The sequence below is a fragment of the Meriones unguiculatus genome, chromosome 3 (assembly GCF_030254825.1).
Source record: "Meriones unguiculatus strain TT.TT164.6M chromosome 3, Bangor_MerUng_6.1, whole genome shotgun sequence".
Taxonomy (NCBI): domain Eukaryota; kingdom Metazoa; phylum Chordata; class Mammalia; order Rodentia; family Muridae; genus Meriones; species Meriones unguiculatus.
In genome coordinates, this window is record NC_083351.1 from 155008487 (window position 1) to 155029712 (window position 21226).

The window sequence follows — 21226 nt, forward strand, 5'->3', positions numbered from 1 at the left end:
TAGATTCATGGGCTGAGACCTAACAGATGGAATGAATACTCTATTAACAAGCCACAAGGAGATGCCTTTTTCTTTCCAACTTGTGAGGACCAAGGTATAGTCTAAAAGCAAAGAATATGCTGTAGTGGCCATGATAGGCTCTGACTGTTCCAAAGCCACACCTCAGTTCTGTCACTATCACAATACTTGCTAGTGTTTTTTAATTAACAAAAACGTTGTAACAGTTAAAGAAAACCTTTGTCTTTCCATGGTCTAAGTATTCCTTCTGGATACAGTTCCTTAGCAATCCAGGTCTTCTACTGAATTCACCAATTTCCTTCTTACATCTATTTTCCTTCCTTCCTTCCTTCTTTCTTATTATTCTTATTTCTTTCTGTTTATTTATTCTGCATGCATGTATATTTGGTATACATGGTATGGCACACATGTTGAGGTTAAGGACAACTAGTGGAAGTTATTTCTCCTTTGGCAGGATTGGCAGCAAGCGCCTAATGTACAGGCTCAGTCATCTCACTGAGATGATGCCCCTTACATTTTTCTTGTCAGGGCAGAAAATAAAGTAATTCTGGTTATCTATTTGTTGGATAGTTATCTTTCCAGTTATTATGGTACCTTATAGTCCCTACATTCAATTTCGCCTTTTTTATATAATAATTATGTGATTATTATATTGCTTGATATATCAAGTATTTGTCTTTCTCACTGTCTAATCTTATCTCTTTTCATATTAATTTCTAGCCTCACATAGCCTCACATACGTTACCTTCATCTAGAGTCACATAGGTTACCTTTAAGCACTTGGAAGCCTACTCCAACTTAAATACTCTATTCTCTCCCCATTCTTTTCTAATCCTCTTACTTGCTATTGTACGAATACGTTAAGCCGGAATTTAATCTTTATCATTAATGGATCCAAATTCTTCTTTCCCTCTCTTACCTCTTGGCAGTTCAGAGTCTACTGAACAGTGCTACAGAAACAACCATTAGTAACTGAAAGCACCAGAAGGAAATATCTTAAGTACTTAAGCTCGCAGACAAAGCTCTGAAAGTTTGGGAAACATATGTTCTTCTACGTTTAATAGTTGTACACACGTGGAGGGATGGCCAGTCATCATAATATGGTGCCTTCCTCTATTACACTCCGTAGTATTTTTGAGCCAGGATCACCGAAGTGCCATTCACTCAATGGCTAGATTGGCTGTTCAACAAGGTCCCATGATTCTCCCGTCTCTGCCTCCCCAACATTTAAATGAGAGATAGATATGTGACACCACAACTAGATATTTACTTAGCTTCTAAAGATCAAAACCCAGGTCCTCATGCATGCATTGGGAGTTCTCACTGAGAGTTCTCTACAGCCCTATATAAATGTTTTATAGTCACTGAAAAGCCTAGCAGTATATAAATGGCCTAGATCTATGTTACTGGCTGACCACTATGTTTTGTTACTGTGCTTTAGAACTGATTTAATTCCTTGGAGGGAAGTTCAAATTAGTAGCCTCATTTAATCCGCCACTACTTGTATAAAGTTTGCAAAAGTTGCTTAAGAACTAATAGCTTTTGGACAGGAATCATAGCATTCATATTCATTACATTCATATTCATTTCCCAGAGAATAAAGCTCATTTCTTGGCATATAATAAAACTCAACAGCTGTTTTTCGAATGAATGGTTGAGATAGATAAATAAATTGTATTAGCTTACCAATAATAAGAGGTTCACATCAGATGATTTTTTCCCAAATGAACTGTTTATGTGTTTTTGAAGATTTTAATAACATTTGTTAAGAGAGTGTTTGAAAATTCTGTTGGCTTCTTTTAAATCCCTTTCTTGGCAAAACTTGCCTTAATAGATTTAGTGTTAAGGAAAACAAGCCCATAAACCACACAAAACACTATAATCATGTAATTTATCACTTCTAAACATGCGGATATTATTCCAGTATGTTTGCAATGCCTCTGCAGAAGCTTACAAGTAATCTTCAAGTACTGAACAAACTTTAACATGTGTAAATATTATGTGGGCACTTATTCCTTTTCTGCGTCATTTTGTGCTTCATTGAAAACCACAATTTGCTCAGTTTTCCACATCTTCTCTCTGGCTCTGTGAACTAGTTTATAGAAGGGTACATTATTAGATTTAAAAGTTAAAACACAGGGTACACACATGTAGTGAAAAAGTATTATATGTATGTAAATGTTATAAATAGAGTAATTTGCGAGACAGTTATAAATTAACAAAATGACTACGGTAGAATCTATTATCTAATCCATCTCGGTTGAAAAATATATTTTTTTCAATCCTTAATAAACTAAAAGTATATCTCTTTGATTAGTGGTTTTTGTAGCAGTGTAACATCTCAAAATACTATAAATTATTTAACAGCAACTCATGATTAAAATAAACCTCCATTATTTATGTAACAAATTGTTTTTCCCATGAATAATACTGCATTGTTTTGTGTCTTATGAAAGTAAACGCCACGGCGTTTTATAACTATTCCAGATGCAGAAGTTCCATGTGGTTGCAAGACTCCATTGTGTGATCTGGCCTCACTTGAGACCACCCAATAACAAATTTTGGTATGCTGGACTCCTAAGGCTCATCTTTTACAAAAATTCAAAAGTTTTTCATATCAAGTGTTTAGGGAATGTCTGAAATAAGTTACGTGGGTCAATTTAGCCACATCTTATGATCAAAATAACAATTATCAGTGCAGAAAATACAAGACATAGAGAAATGATGATGATGATGATGATGATGATGATGATGTGTGTGTGTGTGTGTGTGTGTGTGTGTGTGTTGTATTATGTATTTATTTTGGGGTTATATGCAGAGTTGCGTGTCAGTGCATCTGTACATGTGTCCATGTGGAAGCATGGGGTTGAGATCATGTGTCCTTCTAGTTCCCATTCAACCATATTGTATGAGACAAGTCTTTCTCCCTTTTTTTAAAAAAAAAAAAAAAATCTGGATTCTTTTTTAAATTATCGTTTTTACAATTTATTCAATTTGTTTCCTGACTGTGGCCCCCTCTGTTGTCTCATCCCAATCCCACCCTCCCTCCCTCTACTCCCCTTATGCCCCTCCCCTAGTCCGCTATAAGGGAAGTCCTGCTCCCCTTCCCTCTGACCCTAGCCTATCAGGTCTCATCAGAAGACCTGGTTGCATTGTCCTTCTCTGTGGCCAGGCAAGGCTCCACCCCCCTCCAGGGCAAGGTGTTTCTCTCATGTTGTCAGAGAACCATCATCAATGACTTTTCCCTCCAGGGCTGACTGCTCTTAGAGAAGACCTCTCCAGTCCTTTTTATCTGGGTTCTAAGGATCCAGACACAGGTCTACATGGTCATGCCATAAAGTGGGCCTTAAGGTTGTACTAAGTATAATTGGCTGTTCTGATATACAGCAGGATCTGTTTTGTATTTGGAAAACAACTTACCTAAGAGTATATATGTTGCTTAAAGAACACTTATCCAAAGTAAAGACAATATATGTGTTATTTAAAAAAAAAAAACAAAAACAACAACAACAAAAAAACTTCCTGAAGTAAAGGTGGGGCATGCATGCAGAAAGGGGGGGAGGGTGGGACTGGGAGGGGATGAGGGAGGTGCTTATGGGGGGATACAAAATGAATAAAGTGTAATTAATAAAAGTTAAATAAAAAATTTAAAAAAAGGTGGTGTGCATATTATTAAAAAGAAGATAATTGTACTGTATATAATTCTTAAAGAAAACATAGAAATTAAGGTGATAAATATTTCTTGTATTAGTACTAAAATTTTAATGTCTTGAATATTGTTGATTCCTATTTTTCTTCATGATTTATTTCCTCTCAATTAATAACCTTGAAGTAGTCAAATTGAATTTAAGTTTTACTCTATTGCAGTACACATATTTTAGATATATCTAGACATATCTTAGCTATGGTTCTCTGGAATGAAAAAAAAAAAAGAAAAAGAAAAGTTTTATGTGCAATTTTTTTGTCTCTAAAAGTTTCATTATGTAGTAAAAGATACAGAGAACCCTTAGAATACTCTCATGACTGAATGACCGTGTTTCTCAATTTTAGATTTTAATTCCACATCCTCTCCTATAGGAGAATGTTCTATACTTATAATTTCGTACAAGTTTTCACCCTGAAAATTAATACTTCTGCAATGTTAATAATTATATGTTAATAACTAGCTGTGAGATGGAAATCTATTAATTTGTATTATTTTCAACCCATGAAACTAGACTCTTTTGTTCAGAAATTCTTGAAAAAAAAAATCTGGTCAGGTAAAATTCATTTTAAGTATAGAGAGAAAAACTAAAGAAAAAATACTTCTACATAATAATATATTGTTGCTGCTGTTTTTTAAACTATTTTATTTACATTTCTAATGCCTCTTTCTCCCTACACTGCACCAATCCCTTCTAACACAAAGTACTGAATTTTATTCATTTTCCTATAGGCTTGGCTCTGTCATACAAGTAGAGAAAATATAGTAAACATGTCTCCATTTTATCATAAACAGTATTTGATTTCAGCAATGGCCAATCTCTTTTTTTCCCAGGAAACACACAACAATGTAAAATATAGATTGAAATAATGTACACATAAAGAAAAAATCTAAAGAATGTTGAAAAATGCATTAAAGCACCAGGTGGTGGTGGAGCATGCCTTTAATCCAGCACTTGGAAGGCAGAGACAGAAGTAGAAGCAGGCGGATCTCTGAGTTTGAGACCATTCTGGTCTATAGAGCAAGTTCCAGAATAGCCAAGCATACACAGAGAAATCTTGTCTTGAAAAACCTCAAAACAAATGAACAAACAAAATGCACTGGAGCATTTAAACAAAAACTGTTTAAAGAGATATAGTTTATCAAAATAATGGGTTTCTGTCACTCCCCTAAACCAGTCTATGTCTAGGACCTTTTTACATACTCAATTATCACGAAAATATATTTGAATATATCGTGAAAATATATACCAAGGGAAATGGTATAGTTTTATTACGAATTAAGGTAAACTTAAAATAAACCATCATTAGTAGAAAAATAACTTGAAAAGCACTTTCGATAAGATTTATAATCATATATACATTTTTGTGTGTTTATACGTGCATGTATAGCTTATATGCCGATCATTACCTTATATACAGTTAAAATGTCCGAATTATTGAAGAACACCTATAAAAGCATAAATAAGTATATAGATATAATTTCAAACTATTAACTTAATCATGTATAATATTCCAGATATTTAATTTTGACATACAATTTTGGCAGATGCCATCAGAACTTTTTGTTGTGAGGAATGAAATCTTCGAAAAAGCGTGTGTCGAGTAGTCAGACTTAAATCATAAAGCAGAGGGAAATTTATCATGATCAAATGAGGATCTTCAAAATACTGCAGGACAGCCAAATGTCAGCCAGAAAATAAGTGACAAGACTATGAAAAGTAAAGTTCAGTTCATAGAGCAGTGTAGGTCAGTAGCAAGGAGCATTAATGTAGAAGACCATCTATTATTTATTGATTTTGAATACTGGTTATATTTCTTTGAGCAGCAGTATGATTTGAGAAATAAAGATTTTGTTTTGTTTTATTAAAGAAAAAAGGAACTGTACGTTATTCTCCAGAGATAATAATCTGTAGTCTTACCATCATAGCTCAGTAAATTCATAATAAAACTACACACATTATTGTGTACTTCTATTGTAATGCGCCAGTGTTCTGTTATTACTCGGGTTTTGTGAGACTGGGCCACTTCATACAACATTCAACTCCCCTCCCCCTTGCCAGTCACTTTCCTATCCTGAGTCTTTTTTTTTTTTTCTTTTTTTTTGGAAATATGTTTTTTCTGTGTAGCTCTGGCTGTCCTAGAACTTGTTCTGTAGACAAGGCTGGCTCAAACTCATATAGAATTGCCTGCCTCTGTCTCCTGAGTGCTGGGATTAAAGTTTTGTGCCATGTCTACCTGGCTGCAGCTGTATATCTTTATTCTATACTCTCTTTTTTTGGCAATATTTCTTATACTTTATCTGGATTACATCACAGATCTCAAAATACTCCCAATAGCCAGTTGATACTTTTTAATACTTATGTTTGCATGTTCATATAACATGAAGTATTAACTTTGAAGTGGGCAAAGGAATTTCCCTTTGTATTTTTGATAGGAACCCCAGAAGGCTATTGTGAATTTAAGAATCCTTCCTACCCTGCCTGTTTTTAATGCTCTCAGTTTCCTGTGCTTTGAGATACAGAAAGACTTGCACTCTTTCACTTTGATTGACATAGTCAAAAGATGCTTTATCATATTAAAGAAAAAAAATCCTTCGGGCAACTCTGCCTTCGTGGGTAAGCGAGGGACATACGGAGTTCAGATCAGCAACTGCTGATATATAAACTGCTGGTTTTTCTTAGCATATTGCATTCTGCTGTCAGGCACTCAAGGAGAATCATTGCACTTTCCCCTCTCTCCCTCCCTGGAGTTCTCCCTTACTTCACTTTCTTACCTCCTCGGTGTAAGACGGTTTCCTGTTGTAACAAGTGAGAATGATAATACTGCAAATATTTATTGCTGAAGTTCACATTTAAGTGATACTTTCCTAGTGCTTGAAAGCCAAGTTATAAGCGTTTGGAATTTTTATTGTTTTATTCCTTATATGATGTGTTACAATAGATTTCTCATTAATTGTGATTATTCCTTATTCTAATAATCTAGTAAGTTATTGACTGGTGTTTCAAGAAATTGATTTCATTATTCTTTATAAGTTTATGTTATATTATTCCATAATCCGTGTCCTTAAATTTGAGTTGTGTTCTGACCCCGATTTTATGGCCCTCTTTGATTTCACTTTCCCATTTATATTTTATGCACTCTACCTGGAATATTGTATCATTCCTTCACCTGTGTCCATGTCTATGCTTTATTAGAAGTTTAGCATGTTAATTACTGTATTTCCCTTAACGATGCAGAGCTCACAGATCAAGCCTCTTGCCTTGTGTCAAGGACATGGAGCACTTCCTGTTTCTTCTGCTCTCAGTCACAGGAGCATCTCCTCTTTTCTGCTTAGAATTTTCCAGCATCCTATCATCCAATCCACTGTGGCTTTTCTTAACCATGGACACCTCCTCCTACCTTTAAGACCTAGTCGCACTCCCATGAAGTTTAATCACTTTCTTGACTTCATGCTCTAACTCTGGAGCTTCTGTAGATGGTTCAGGCCCTGTTCTATGCAAGACCAGCTGAGGACAGAGATGACACCCAAGTGGAGAGAGATTTTAGGCAACATCCATGGCCTAAGTGTGTGTGATAATTGTACATTTAGAACCAAAGTGGTACAGCTTTTAAAAAGTTTCCTTCTGAAATATGTAATCATTTTCATGAGTCCTTGTCTATCACAAAACTATAATTGTTATTATTAAGGACATGTTGAGCATCTACTTTGGATTTTTTGACATTTAGAATATTGGGGAACTCATTATAATGTGAAATTTGATACAATTTTGGAACATTTTTCTCATAGGAATTTAATTAGCAAAAAATGTAGAATAAAATTTAATAATTGTTGAAAAGATACAGCAACTACATGTGAGCTTACTATATCAGAGACATCCTCCATAAAACTATATCTGTTGAAGTCCACGGCTTTTATATATATTATATATATATATGTTATATATAATATATATATATAATTCCTAAGCCAAAAGATAACTGAAGATAGTTTCATAATGCTTTATTCATTAGAAATTTTTCATTTACATTTAATTTTTTACATTGTATTGTCTAAATTACATGCTTTTGTTTTTGACTATAGAACTTAATGTTCTTTTTCTCCTTTCTTACCTGTGAGTTTAAATTTTGGGGATATTGTGCTTAACTGAGTTCTGAAATTTCATTAAAATTATTCCTTGAAGTATTCTTGCTGAAATTCAGGCTATTAAAGTAGAGATAGAAGATGCACCTAATGTAGATGTGGAGTTGATATTTCTTTGGGTTTCCAATGATACTTTTTCTTTGATAACCATTTTGGACTGTATTCTCAGACATAGTTTTTAACGCTTAAATCAGTGTGTTGGCATCTACCAATGGCACAGAGAAAACATCCGTATTTAAGATAATTGTGTCAAAGTTTCCATTGAAGGATGAAAACAGGTAATACCTGTTTCATGGCCAAAATTTTAGTAATGAAATAGTTGCCAAAATCATTGCCCACAGAATAAAAACATATGCCTTTTAGCACCATATTTCCATCTGTAATTAAGAAACACATTAAATAGTCTTTAGTCTTCACATACAAGTAGTTAATTAACTTCTTCCTCAGAAATCACTGGATATGAATCATTTTTAGTTTTCAGAAGATCATTTTTCTTATAATCATTGGGATTCAAGGAAGAGATTTTTAACAACTATTAATAATCAATGATGTTTCCATATAGATTCTATGTAGTATATACAGTATCTATTGAACTAATTTTTTCTAATAAAAGAGATAGTAATATTAAATCATATGCATGGGATATTTGTAATAATTTTCTGACACTGGGGTAGTAATTATCCAGTATCCAATAGCTTCAATGTCAATTTTAAATATTCCTTCAAGCAGAGCTCTGAGTTTTATTCGGTAGCTTTAAACTCAGTTGATTAAAAACAAAACATTCATTCTTTGATAATCTCTGTGTATTAGGACTCTTGGGATAGTTGCATTATATGCATGTAGTGAAAAGACAGTGTTAAAGTGTTACAGTGAAGATAGGCAGGCGACTTCCACTCTGACACTTTTGTAATTACCTGTAGTTGTCAGCAGAGGCTCTCCATTTTCCTCAGGCTCTTCCTCCTCTGCTGGGCTGCCTGAGTGCTCTTTACATATACAGGTATTATTCTGACAGCCTGCATTAAGTGTGTATCATGCTGAATTATTTATATTACTTTGTATACTGTCCTCAACTAACTTATTTATTGCTGGCCTCTTAAACCATTTGCTTGTTACTTCGTATTGATGGTCTCCCACCACACAACAACTATGTCCTATATAAAGCATCATTATTTGAAAGTCCTCTGTTAGCACCCTAAGTTTAGCCTTGAAAGTTTCGAATCCCTGTACTTGGATTCCTGTCTCTTCGTATGTAGATATCAAACACACAGGTCATTCAAAGCATATACCAGCAGGCAGCATTGATCAGGCCTGATGACAATGGAGAGAGCCCAAGGAGGGAGGGTCTCACAAAACATAAAGACTTTTAAAAGGGAATGGCTGAAGGTCCTACATAATGAGAAAAGTTATGAAAAAGACAAATTCTCTCATCATTAACCATTATATAGAAGATATTTTTTAAGTCTACCTTTGACATGTAATTTGGGGCACATTTTGAGACTGTCTCTGATCTCTCCCTCTCTCTCTACACATACACACACAAAACACACACACACACAGGTGTGTCTAAGTTTGAAAGAGAAGGGAAATAGAATTTAAAAAAAAAAAAACAGCCCATGGAATTAGGAGCACAATGCAGCAGAAGTACTTTAAAAAAATTGTTTGTTCGTGATGGCATTTAACATTATACTAAACAGCTCTTTTAGGAGCTAACTAGGTAATATTGTAGTCTCCGGGAATGCATTCATTCAAACAATAAATGCTTCATTTGTGGAGTGGATTTTGTCAGTAGGTTTCCAAAATAGATAAATTATGTGTTAAAAGAAAGAAATGGAACTTGGTACTTTACATAAAATATCATTTGTGCGTGCACCAGAGAGATAGAGAGGAAGAGAGAGAGAGATTGAGGAGAGAGAGAGAGTCATCTTTATAGGCCCAAAGTAGATATGTGGAAAATTTGGTTCTCCACATTTTAGTTGACTTTGCCTCTACCTAGTGTTTGATTCGTAATGATGTTTTTGACAGTGACAACCCAGATTAAAGCTATGTCAATGTTTTGACAAAACTGACTGATGAGTTTAATCAGCCAAATTGTCCACTTAGTCCGACATCGGCTCTGTTGGTGTGGCATAGTTATGTGTTGGTTCTTAGTGAAATTAAGTTGATTTCAACCTAATTGTCTAAGTGAGCATAATATAGCCAGATAAACGCAGCATTCAGACTATTTACAAAGTAATTCTTCTTAAGTAACCAGGTTAAGAAATAGTTTGTTTTTTAACAAAACAAATGTTCAAATTTTATTTTAAGGCATTATAAAACTTATGTGTTTAAATATATTTTCTGAAAACTAAAGAATCGGTATGATTCCATTTTAGAGACAAAATTCATAAAACTGGATTCATGAGCTGGAACCTTCTTTTATCATTCAGTCTTTTTTTTTTTTACTTTCAAATTCAAATAAAAAAATATCTTTATTCATGAGGAGAGAATTTTAATATTAGAAAAGTATGAATGTTTAGAAAGCTGTGCAAATTTCTTTATGGTAAACAGGGATATTTTAATTTAGGGACAGCAGATATTGAATTTCTACTTTGTGGCAATATCCTGCCAAAATGTTGACACTAAACAAAGTAAGAAAATAACTTTTAGTCAGACTATCACAGTTGTAACATTATGATGATCATCATGTCAGTGGTCAGCCAGCGTTGTTACAAATGTTCTACATTCCTGTGTGTGTGTGTGTGTGTGTGTGTGTGTGTGTAATTCATTAATGTGTCCCTGTGTGACACTCAAGGTTTTATCCACACTATGGATATTTCCATTTTTCTAATGTGTAAACTGGGGTTGGATGCCCTAAAGTGTCCTCACCAGGGTGTGGAAGGTTAGACTGCATCAGGTTGTCCACTCAGTGGGACCCATCCTGAGTCCCCTTCCAACTGCTTCACATAATGGGGTGTGGCAACACCACGCATTTCCTTGTAGGGAATGAGAGCTAAACTATTTGGGAATAAAGTTGGGGCCAGCTTTTTGTAGTAAGGAGTAATCCAGATACTTGAAACAGGTGAGGTTTCCTCTGTGTGGTGTCTGTGTGTGTGTGTGTGTGTGTGTGTGTGTGTGTGTGTGTGTATAAAGAGAGGGGGAAGAAAATAGAACATAATCAAGATATATGGTATGTTGAAAGCCAGCCATCCTGGAACCAGATTACAGTGTATACAATGCAGCCAGAAGTGCTTTTTATTTTTATTTTTTGAAGATTTTTTACAATTTATTTTTTAATTACATGTCAACGTGTATGCCTGTGTCTGGGTATGCATGCCTAAGGCTAGATGCCCCAAGAGTTTATCAGATCCTCAGGATCTGGAGTGCCAGGATATTGAGAGCCCCCTGGTGTGCGTATTGGAAACTAAACTGTGATCTCTGGAAGAGTATCCGTACGACCTCTGTGGCATCCCTCCAGCCCCAAGCACAAGTACTTTAAGAAGTTATACAGGGTCTGACATAAAAACAAAAATAAGATAAAAGTTATGTCATTCTAAAATTTAAATAATGGATTTATTTTCAAAGAAATCATTATCTCTAAAGTCAAAATAGTTGTAATATTGACCTTGCTCGGATGCTTCTTTTCATATCTCTGCTTCTCCTTACAGCCCTTTCTTCCACATTTCATGCTTAGGAAAAGAACAAAAATTAATATACTGTAAATACTTATTGTTATGGATAGACACATTAGGGAATTAACCAGCTGTGCAAATTTAATTTGTCCCTTATGTTTACCTATGACCATGTTTGTTATTTAGAAATCTTCTTATTTCACAATTGGTAAATACTTCAAGTATAATTTCAATTATATGTTTTAAGGAAAACCTGGTTAGTTTATTTTTAATTAATTATTTTACTTTTTGTTTATTAAAGTTTATTCACTTTATAGCCCACCCAATCTTACCCTTTCTTTCTCTTCTCCTCCCATGCCTCTCCCCCAGTCCACTGATCGGGGAGGTACTCTTCCATCTGACCCTATATTATCAGGTCTCATCAGGACTGGCTAAATTGCCTTCCTCTGTGGCCTGGTACAGTTGTACTCCCCTAAGGGGGAGGTGATCAAAGAGCCAGCTGCTGAATTCATTTCAGATACAGCCCCTGTTCCCCTTAGAATTCATTTCAGAGACAACCCCTGTTACCCTTAGAATTCATTTCAGAGACAGCTCCTATTCCCCTTACTAGGTAATCCCCTTACTTGGAGGCTGAGCTGATATGGGCTACCTCTTTGCAGGGAGTGTAGGTTATATCCATGCATGGTCCTTGGTTGCAGTATTAGTCTCAGAAAATACCCCTTGGCCCAGATTTCTTGTTTCTGTTGCTCTCCTTGTGGAGCTCCTGTCCCCTCCAGGTCTTTCTGTCTCCTCCTATTTTCATAAAATTCCCTGCACTCTGCCCAAAGATTGGCTGTGTGTTTCTGCATCTGCTTAGATACCCTGTTGGGTAGCATCTTTCAGAGGCCCTCTGTGGTAGGCTCCTGTCCTGTTCCCTGTCCCCTCCCTGACTTCCCCCCACCCCCACTTCTGATATCTATTACTCTCTCAGTGAGGATTGAGCAACTTCCCTAGGGTCCTCTTTCTTTACCTTTTTTAGGAGTATAGATTTTAGTATGTTTATTCTATGTGATATGACTAATATCTGCTTGTAAGTGTGTATATACCATGTGTGTTTTTCTGCTTCTGAGTTACTACACTCAGGGTGATCTTTTCTATTTCCCATCATTTGCCCACAAATTTAATGATTTCCTTGTTTTTAATTGCTGAGTAGTATTCCATTGTGTAAACATACCACAATTTCTGTATCCATTCCTCCGTCGAGGGACATCTGGGTTGTTTCCAGATTCTGGCTATTACAAATAAAACTGCTATGAACATGGTTGAGTGAATTTTCTTGTTGTATACTTGTGCGTATTTTGGATATATGCCTAGGAGTGCTATAGCTGGATCTGGAGGTAGCACTAATCCTAATTTTCTGAGAAAGCGCCAGATTGATTTCCAAAGTGGTTGTACAAGGTTACATCCTAACAACAATGGAGGAGGGTTCCCCTTTCTCCACAACCTCTCCAGCATGTGTTGTCACTGGAGTTTTTGATCTTAGCCATTCTGATGGGTGTAAGGTGAAATCTCAGGACTGTTTTGATTTGCATTTCACTAATGAGTAAGAATGTTGATCATTTCTTTAAGTGTTTCTCTGCCATTTGATATTCCGTGATTGAGAATTCTCTGTTTAACTCTGATCCCCATTTTTTAATTTAGATTACTTGTTTTTTTTTTTTGTTTTGTTTTGTTTTTTTGTTTTTTTGTTTTTTTTTTTTGGTGTTTAACTTTTGAGTTCTTTATATGTTCTGGATATTAGTCCTCTGTCATATATACGCTTGGCAAATTTCCTTTCCCAATCAATAGGTTATCGTTTTGTTCTGATGACAGTGCCATTTGCTTTACAGAAGCTTTTCAGTTTCATAAGGTTCCATGTATTGATTGTTGATCTTAGAGCTGGTGCCATTGGTGTTCTCTTCAGGAAGTTGTCTCCTGTGCCAAGGAGTTCAAGGCTCTTCCCCACTTTTTCTTCTAACAGGTTTAGTGTGTCTGATTTTATGTTGAGGTCTTTGATCCACTTGGACTTAATTTTGTGTAGGGTGATAAATATAGATCTATTTGCATTTTTCTGCTTGTAGACATCCAGTTAGACCAGCACCATTTGTTGAAGATGCTGTCTTTTTTCCATTGGATGGTTTTGGCTTCTTTGTCAAAAATCAAGTATCTGTAGGTGTGTGGGTTTATTTCTGGGTCTTCTGTTCGGTTCTTTTGATCCGTCGTTCTCTTTCTGTGCCAATACCATGCAGTTTTTATTACTATTGCTCTGCAGTACAGCTTGAGATCAGGGATGGAGATACCTACAGAGGATCTTTTTATTGTACAGGATTGTTTTTAGCAATTCTGCATTGTTTTTCCAAATGAAATTGAGAATTGTTCTTTTAATCTCTGTAAAGAACTGTGTAGGTATTTTGATGGGAATTGCATTGAATATATAGATTGCTTTTGGTAAGATGGCCATTTTCACTATGTTAATCTTACTGCTCCATGAGCATGGGAGACCTTTCCATCTTCTGATATCTTCTTCAATTTCTTTCTTCAGAGACTAGAAGTTTTTTTCAAACAGGTGTTTCACTTGTTTGTTTAGAGTCACACCAAGGTACTTTATGTTATTTGTGGCTATTGTGAAGGGGCTTGTTTCCCTAATTTCTTTCTTAGCCTTTTCATCTTCCGTATACAGGAGGGCTACTGATTATTTCTAGTTAATTTTGATCCAATCACTTTGTTGAAGATGTTCATCAGCCTCAGGAGTTCTTTGGTAGAATTCTTGGAGTCACTCATAGATACTAGCATATCATCTGCGAACAGTGATACTTTGAATTTGGTTAGTTTTTAGGACAATTAAACATATGACTTTCAATGATGTACTGGCCAAAAGAGGAGAAAATATTAAACATTTTAAAGATTTATGTTAAAAATATTAACATGAACTGATAGAAATATTATGTAGCAAAATTAAGTATATATGTGTACCCATTATTTAAAATGTGAACCCTGAATATTCACTTATAGCAACTGTAGAGGGTAAATATGGAGTTTTCTTGATATTTTAAAAAGATATTTATAACAGTATACCTCACATAAACTTGGCAAAGTAATTCACAAAAAAGAAATATAGGCCAAAAATTTCAAATATTTTTTTTGTAGAAATAAGATATTAAATTAAAATAAAGACATGATGCCATTGTTTATCCATTTGACTAAATTTAAGTTAATTGATTACATTTAATTTTGAAAAGCAATATGATATTGGTGAAGTATGTTTTTTAGTGTTAAAAAATGATTATCTATACTTGACATTTGCCTCTCTTGAAATATTAATTTCATATAAAAATTAAAAATAATTTTTGCCACTGTAAAGAACAAACTTAGAGGTAGCTTAAGCATTCAAGAAGTTATTGCTATAGTTGTATTGGGGGAGGTTGTCATTGGTGTTGCTGTAATGAGAAATATCCTCCATTACTCAAAATTATGACTCCCAGCTGTTTTAGCCCTTGTTCTAGTCAACCCAGATACTGGAGAAGCAAATGTGTGTCATGTCCTTGGATGTGCAATGATGATGATGTCTTTCTACCTCCTCCCATAGCTTTCAGCCGTGCCCCAATTCCCATGGCAGTGGTTCGCCGAGAGCTCTCCTGTGAGAGCTACCCCATTGAGCTCCGCTGTCCCGGCACAGACGTCATCATGATTGAGAGTGCCAACTACGGGAGGACAGATGACAAGATCTGTGACTCTGACCCTGCTCAGATGGAGAATATCCGATGTTATCTGCCAGATGCCTATAAAATTATGTCTCAAAGGTATGGCGCCTCCAGACCTCTTTCTTCATTTTACGTGTATGTCAAAAACCATTGTAAGCCTGCTTGATAGACTGAGCATGTATATGAGCATAGGAGCATTAGGTGGTGTATGTATGTGTTGTTGTTGTTGTTTGTTTTTAAGAGAATTCGATAGTTTCCCGTGTAGATCATTCCCCATATCACCAGAACGGTGGTGCTACCATTCACCACGGTACTTGGACAATAGAAAAACTCATTAGCATTATGAGTAAGTTTAACGATGTCATCTGCCTAGCGTCGTATTCTGACGGTGTTCTCTAAAAATGGGTTGGTTATAAAAGAGACAAAATTCGTTTTTTGTTTTCGAAATTTTCTAAGTCAGAGTTTTCTCTAAAATGTCTAGTGTGGAAATCATCTCACTCATTTTTATTCCCTAATTTCATAAGGATAATAGAGAAAACAAAAAGCCTGGTCAATGATATCAGTGATTAAAGCAGTTGATGCTCTTATGGAGGACCCCGGTTTGATTTTTAGCACCCACATGGAAACAAAACACCAACTACTGCTTGTAAGGACACTTTCAGGGTCTCTGATCCCTTCTTCAGGCCTCATTGGCACCTGGACAGCTTTGGTGCACATGCAGAAAAGCCAACATAGGCACACACATAAATGAAATGAAATTAAATAACTCAATGTGTAATTTATATTATAATGAATCAAAACATAGTCAAAGGTAATTGAAAAAGGATTATATGAACTTTTGGAAAATGGAAAAAAAATACTAATTTGTATATACGATTTGAAGTGTATTTAATATGTGTGACTGTTTAAGCCATGTGAAAATGTATAAACTAATTATGTGTCACATAATTTCTGAGATAAGGTAAACTGTTTGAGTCTGAGAAGATAGGTCTATAGATATCTATAGCAAAGAAGATTTAAGAAGATTTGCTATAATAAATGTTTCTTGCAAGTTAATTATATAGATAATCTCTAGATGTATACATATATGTAAAGAGAAGGAACACATATGTAAACATTGTTCCCTACAATGATTTCTCAGAAATATTTACACACTTTATGTCTTCCTACTTTATCATTGTGATTAGTTACCAAGTAATTCACCAGTAAGTTATGAATTTACTGGATGCATTTTATAATTGAGTAGGCTCACTTTTTCATAAGAATTTTTACTTGGACATGATTGATTTTCTCATAAAGGAGCTATTAAATATGAGAAGAAATTACATCACAGAGAAAACTAAGCAGTTTGAGGATTAAGCACAAATACGATGCAGTGGCCCTGCTCTGTGCCTAAACTCCAGGGCTAACTAAGTAGCACATACAAAACAGAGTCTTCTCTATTTTGGCTCATGAGATCCATCCTTAGTTTTACTATTTATCTTCTTTTAAAAATATTTTATTGTGGGGGCTGGAGAGACGGCTGCTCTTCCAGAGGTCATGAGTTCAATTCCCAGCAACCACATGGTGGCTCACAACCATCTATAATGAGAACTGGTGCCCTCTGCTGTCCCACAGGTGTACATGCAGACAGAACATTGTATATATAATAAATAAATAAATCTTTAAAAATATTTTTTTATGACTTGTCTGTGTACAATGTGCAGGAAGCACAGACATGTCATGATGAATGCGTGGGGCCCAGAGGACCGTTTTTATGGAGTTGGTTGTCTTTCCAGCTTTACTTGGGTTCAGGGATTAAATTAAAATCTTTAGCCTTGCTCTGAGGCATGTGTCTATGCACTGAGCTGTCTCACTGGCCTCAATTTATTTCTTAATATTTTTTTATGTCTATGTGTGGTTAATAGGCTATTAGAGTAAATATTTTTAGGTTAAAGATAGATGTATATGTTATTAGTACATAACATATGTCTGATGAGCAGGTCATTTGAAGGATGCTGGAGGGAGAATCCACTTTGCACATGCTGTGGACTTTGGTCTGTCTGTAGATAAAAAGATGACTTATGCTAAAGCAGGTGTTGGAAAAACATATGAGTCTGCTCTTAAGGATCTGTTTGATAAAAGTTAGACAGCTTCTTTACTTGTGTGTTTTTTTTTATTAACATCGATAAAGTCCATCTAGTCTAGATGTCCTTATATACCTGAAAGGACTTTAGTCCTTTCTTTATCTCGCTGTAATATTTCCTCTGGAAAGGTTTGCAGAGTGGCTAAATATTTATTTCCGTTGGGTAATCACACATAAGACTGCATTGGTTCTGTAAGAGGTGTTTTGAGGTAGTCCTGATTTTCTGAGAATAGGGGTAAATGGGGCATAGAAAAATCCTGAACTTCATTAGTTTTGTTCTCTATGAGACTTTCCTTGAAATTGTTTTAGGCGTCCACTAATACCACTCCAAAATAATCCATTAGTCTTGTAACTATTACAAAAACTAGTAATGATGGACTGCCATTGACCGAAGTATATAGGCTGTGTACACATGGTGACAAATGTGCAGTGGGCGACTGCCTTCCGCACTAACTAAATCCTTGAGGAAATCCTCCTGATAAGATCTTAATGGAGATTTTTCAGGTTGGCTGAAATAACTGTGGCCGTTCACCTTTGGGCTGTTTAGTGTACTGCACTTTCAGTTTCCAAAATAATTGGTTTGATCTTTATAGAGAGACGTTTGGGTCCCTCTTGTCAGAAGACTAAGGCTACAACGCTTCTTTATAATTAACTATTACGATGTCATGTCAACCGTGGCATGTCAAATAATGGTAATAATTACCAACTATGACACAGGGATGCTATGCTGATAACATGAATATGCTAAGCAAAACAGCATATTAAAAATGAAATAAAAATTAAAAGTAACCTTTCTGAAGTGTATATTAGATAAATGGATTTTTGTTGTCAAATTTAAGCTTTTAGAAAAATATTTTTTGGGGGGTATAAATATTAAGTGTGTCTTGAGGGAGGATTATTACTAAGTACAAAATTATTGTTACTACATCCTTGTATAAGCTTGTGAAAGGCTTTCTAACTTGCTTAAATCTCATAGGTTAGACAGATGAGACAAAGAGACATATTTTATATTGAATTTGGACAAGTTACATAAGCTAAAATTTGAACTAAGTTTCTGATAATGAAGTACATCTGTTTATCCTTTTGAAAGTTCTTATCCCTCCTTATTGTGTGTGTACATCAGATAGTCCAAGTTACAACACAGCTGCTTGTCTTTATCGGGTTGTAGGTCTCTAGAATGCTGAATTGATGTTTTTACCTACAACCAACTTTAGTGTCTAAAGTTTGAGGCTAAATTTTAAGTATAAAAAGTTGTAAATTTAATTCAAATAAATATGATAGCAGACATACACATTGGTCTGCAGTAGAACCATCTACTCTGATATCCTATTGAGAGATGCTGCTTGGCTCACAGACCTCAGAATTGCTCGGATATAAGGCTGAATCTTTGGTCCGTTGGTTTGATCTGCAGTGCACATACACACACACCCAAACTGCAACCAGTTTTCCCAAATCTAAATGATCTCAGGCCATTGCTCCCATCTGCTCAGCCTCCTTAATATTTCATATGTATTGCATCTTTTGCATATTAAAGGATTGATTTAAATGGTGCAGTACTTTTATTTATCTTTCTGAAACTTCACACCTCCTTATTGTGTGTGTACATCAGGTAGTCCAAGTTACAACACAGCTGGTTCTCTTGGTCTAATTGTAGGTTTCGAGAATGCCGAATTAATGTTTTTACTTCCAACCAACTTTAGTGTCCAAATGAGTAAACACATAATGCTCTCTAATTTAGTCGTGTTCATTAACAACTCTCTCCACTTTGATATTTATATGGCTTCTCCTCTTCGCATGTTGTGTTTATATATTTCAGGGATGTTTTAGAAGGAATATCCCACATAGTTTTGGGATCTTAGTGTGAAAATAGCTTTTAGCATATGCACAACTTCAGGAAGTTTCCACGTAGACTCGAGCTAGAGTTTCATGTTGGTTTCAGCTATTAACTCTGATATGTGAGTCATTAACTCAGTCAGCTCTTGAAAGTACATAAATGGGGTTTATTGTGACAGTCAGGTTTGATGGATAAATAAGCCAGGCATGGTTCCTGCACATAAAATATCCTGGACAGATAAAATGCAGCCAACGGGATCATTTAACTCAGCATCTTATACTTTCCTCATTTACATGACTCGGAGCCCTTACTACATGTTGGCTATCGTTTCTCTTTAATTGTAAGAAATCCGTATGTCATGTACATTGACATTTAACCTTTTTTTGAATTATCATAGTGTCTGTAGCCTCATAGCCTTATTCTACATATGCCTACCTATAAATTTTACTGTAAAAGCATTTGCAGAGAGGTATGTGAACACACATTCTTGGGCATATTTATTTGGACATGTAGTTTCACTCACCTGTGCATACAGAAAATTGCATAAATCAAATGTATATAACTCAGGGGTTTTTCAAAAGTACACTCATCCATGTATCTAACAACCCGGTGAAGACATTGAACATTAGCCACACCTCTCTGTAAGGATGTCTCAATTCTGACTTTGAACAACCTAAATTAGTTTCTGATCATTTTACAATTAAAAAATGTTTGTCATTTTAAATATAATTATTTTTGTACCACTTTTATAGAGCAGGGAAATCTTTATAATGAATTGGTTTCAAAACATTTTTATTACTATTTTCTCAGACCGGTTGCCGTTCATATCCCTTTCTCCTCAAGAATGCCACAACTTAACCTATTTTTCAATGTGTTTATCCTTGATACATATTTTTAGGCTAAAAAGTAAGTATTTAAAATGAAGTTAACTTTACTTCTCAGTGGTGTTATGAGAGAGGCACAAAAATAAATCTGTCATTAACATTTGAATTAACTTAGGATCACAGGTCGTGAAGTGCATACAGTAGAAATATATGTTCTAATTAAATAAAATGCCTCATTTTTTATTATAGTTTCAGGAGTATTTTAACAGTATTATATTTTTGGATGTTATAATCACACAGGGGACGTGGAGGAAGAGAGGGAGCTCAGAGAAAGAGAGAATTGTTTCTCACCTTTTGAAAGTTACTCCACAGTTGATATCAGCAGCACTGCAGGGGATTTTACAGCTTCCTAAGAGTTGTTGGTTTCTGTTGTATTCATTTCCAGAATAGTTGAAAAAAGCCTTCTATTACAGTAGAAGAAGGATGCCAGTGGCAGATTTTGTGTGTACCTAGCCTACAAAGTGTTCTCAGTGATGGGGAGTTTACATCTCCTCCGTACTTTGATGGATCCATTGCAAGATATTTCATGATTCCCTTCAAAATTACAGAAAACAACCAAACCAAAAACAACAAAACAAAACAAAATTTTAAATGCTTGTATTTTTTCAAACTGAAGTAGAACCTATTTATGTTGCACATTGGATTGACATTTGTTTTTAAAAAAGAAATGAAAGACGGAGAGAAAAGCAGATGACCCATTCTCATAGCCCCAATATACACCGAATATAGGTATTCAACAAATGGTCTCATTTGAGAGTACTTACCTATGTTTTCCCACATTTTATTTTCATTTGTATCTGAGAACCTATTATTTTCCAAGTCCACTTCGCAACTAACTTAATTTTGAAAGAATTTTTGTGTTTAACAAAGTTTAAGGAAAAAAAGAAATCTGGTTCTTTCGTGATATTATTCTAAATGCAGAAGTATCAGAACAGCTAAATGTGTAAGTTTGTGCTGCTGGAGACTGCTTTTAATAAAGACTATTATTGATACCATTTTTTAAAGGCAAGTCTGTCATATAGTGACCAAACATTAAAATCCTTTTTCTATTTTGAATTATAATATAATTACATAATTTTTCCCCTTCCTTTTTCTCCCTCTGAAGCCTCCCATGTACCTTCCTCACTCCAGTTCAAATTCACAGCCTTTGTTGTTGTTGTGTATTTATCGTGTATGTACACATGTCTGCGCA

At 35.1% G+C, this 21226-nt stretch overlaps 1 protein-coding gene across 22 annotated transcripts in view; it reads left to right on the plus strand.

Annotated features, from left to right (window-relative positions):
* Adgrl3 (adhesion G protein-coupled receptor L3) overlaps positions 1-21226 on the plus strand; it is a 780523-nt gene that overhangs the window by 337940 nt on the left and 421357 nt on the right. For all 22 annotated transcript variants that reach the window (XM_060380826.1, XM_060380806.1, XM_060380808.1 and 19 more), the window contains exon 6: positions 15077-15290. In XM_060380826.1, the coding sequence (XP_060236809.1) occupies positions 15077-15290 (214 nt within the window). The remainder of the gene's footprint in view (positions 1-15076; positions 15291-21226) is intronic.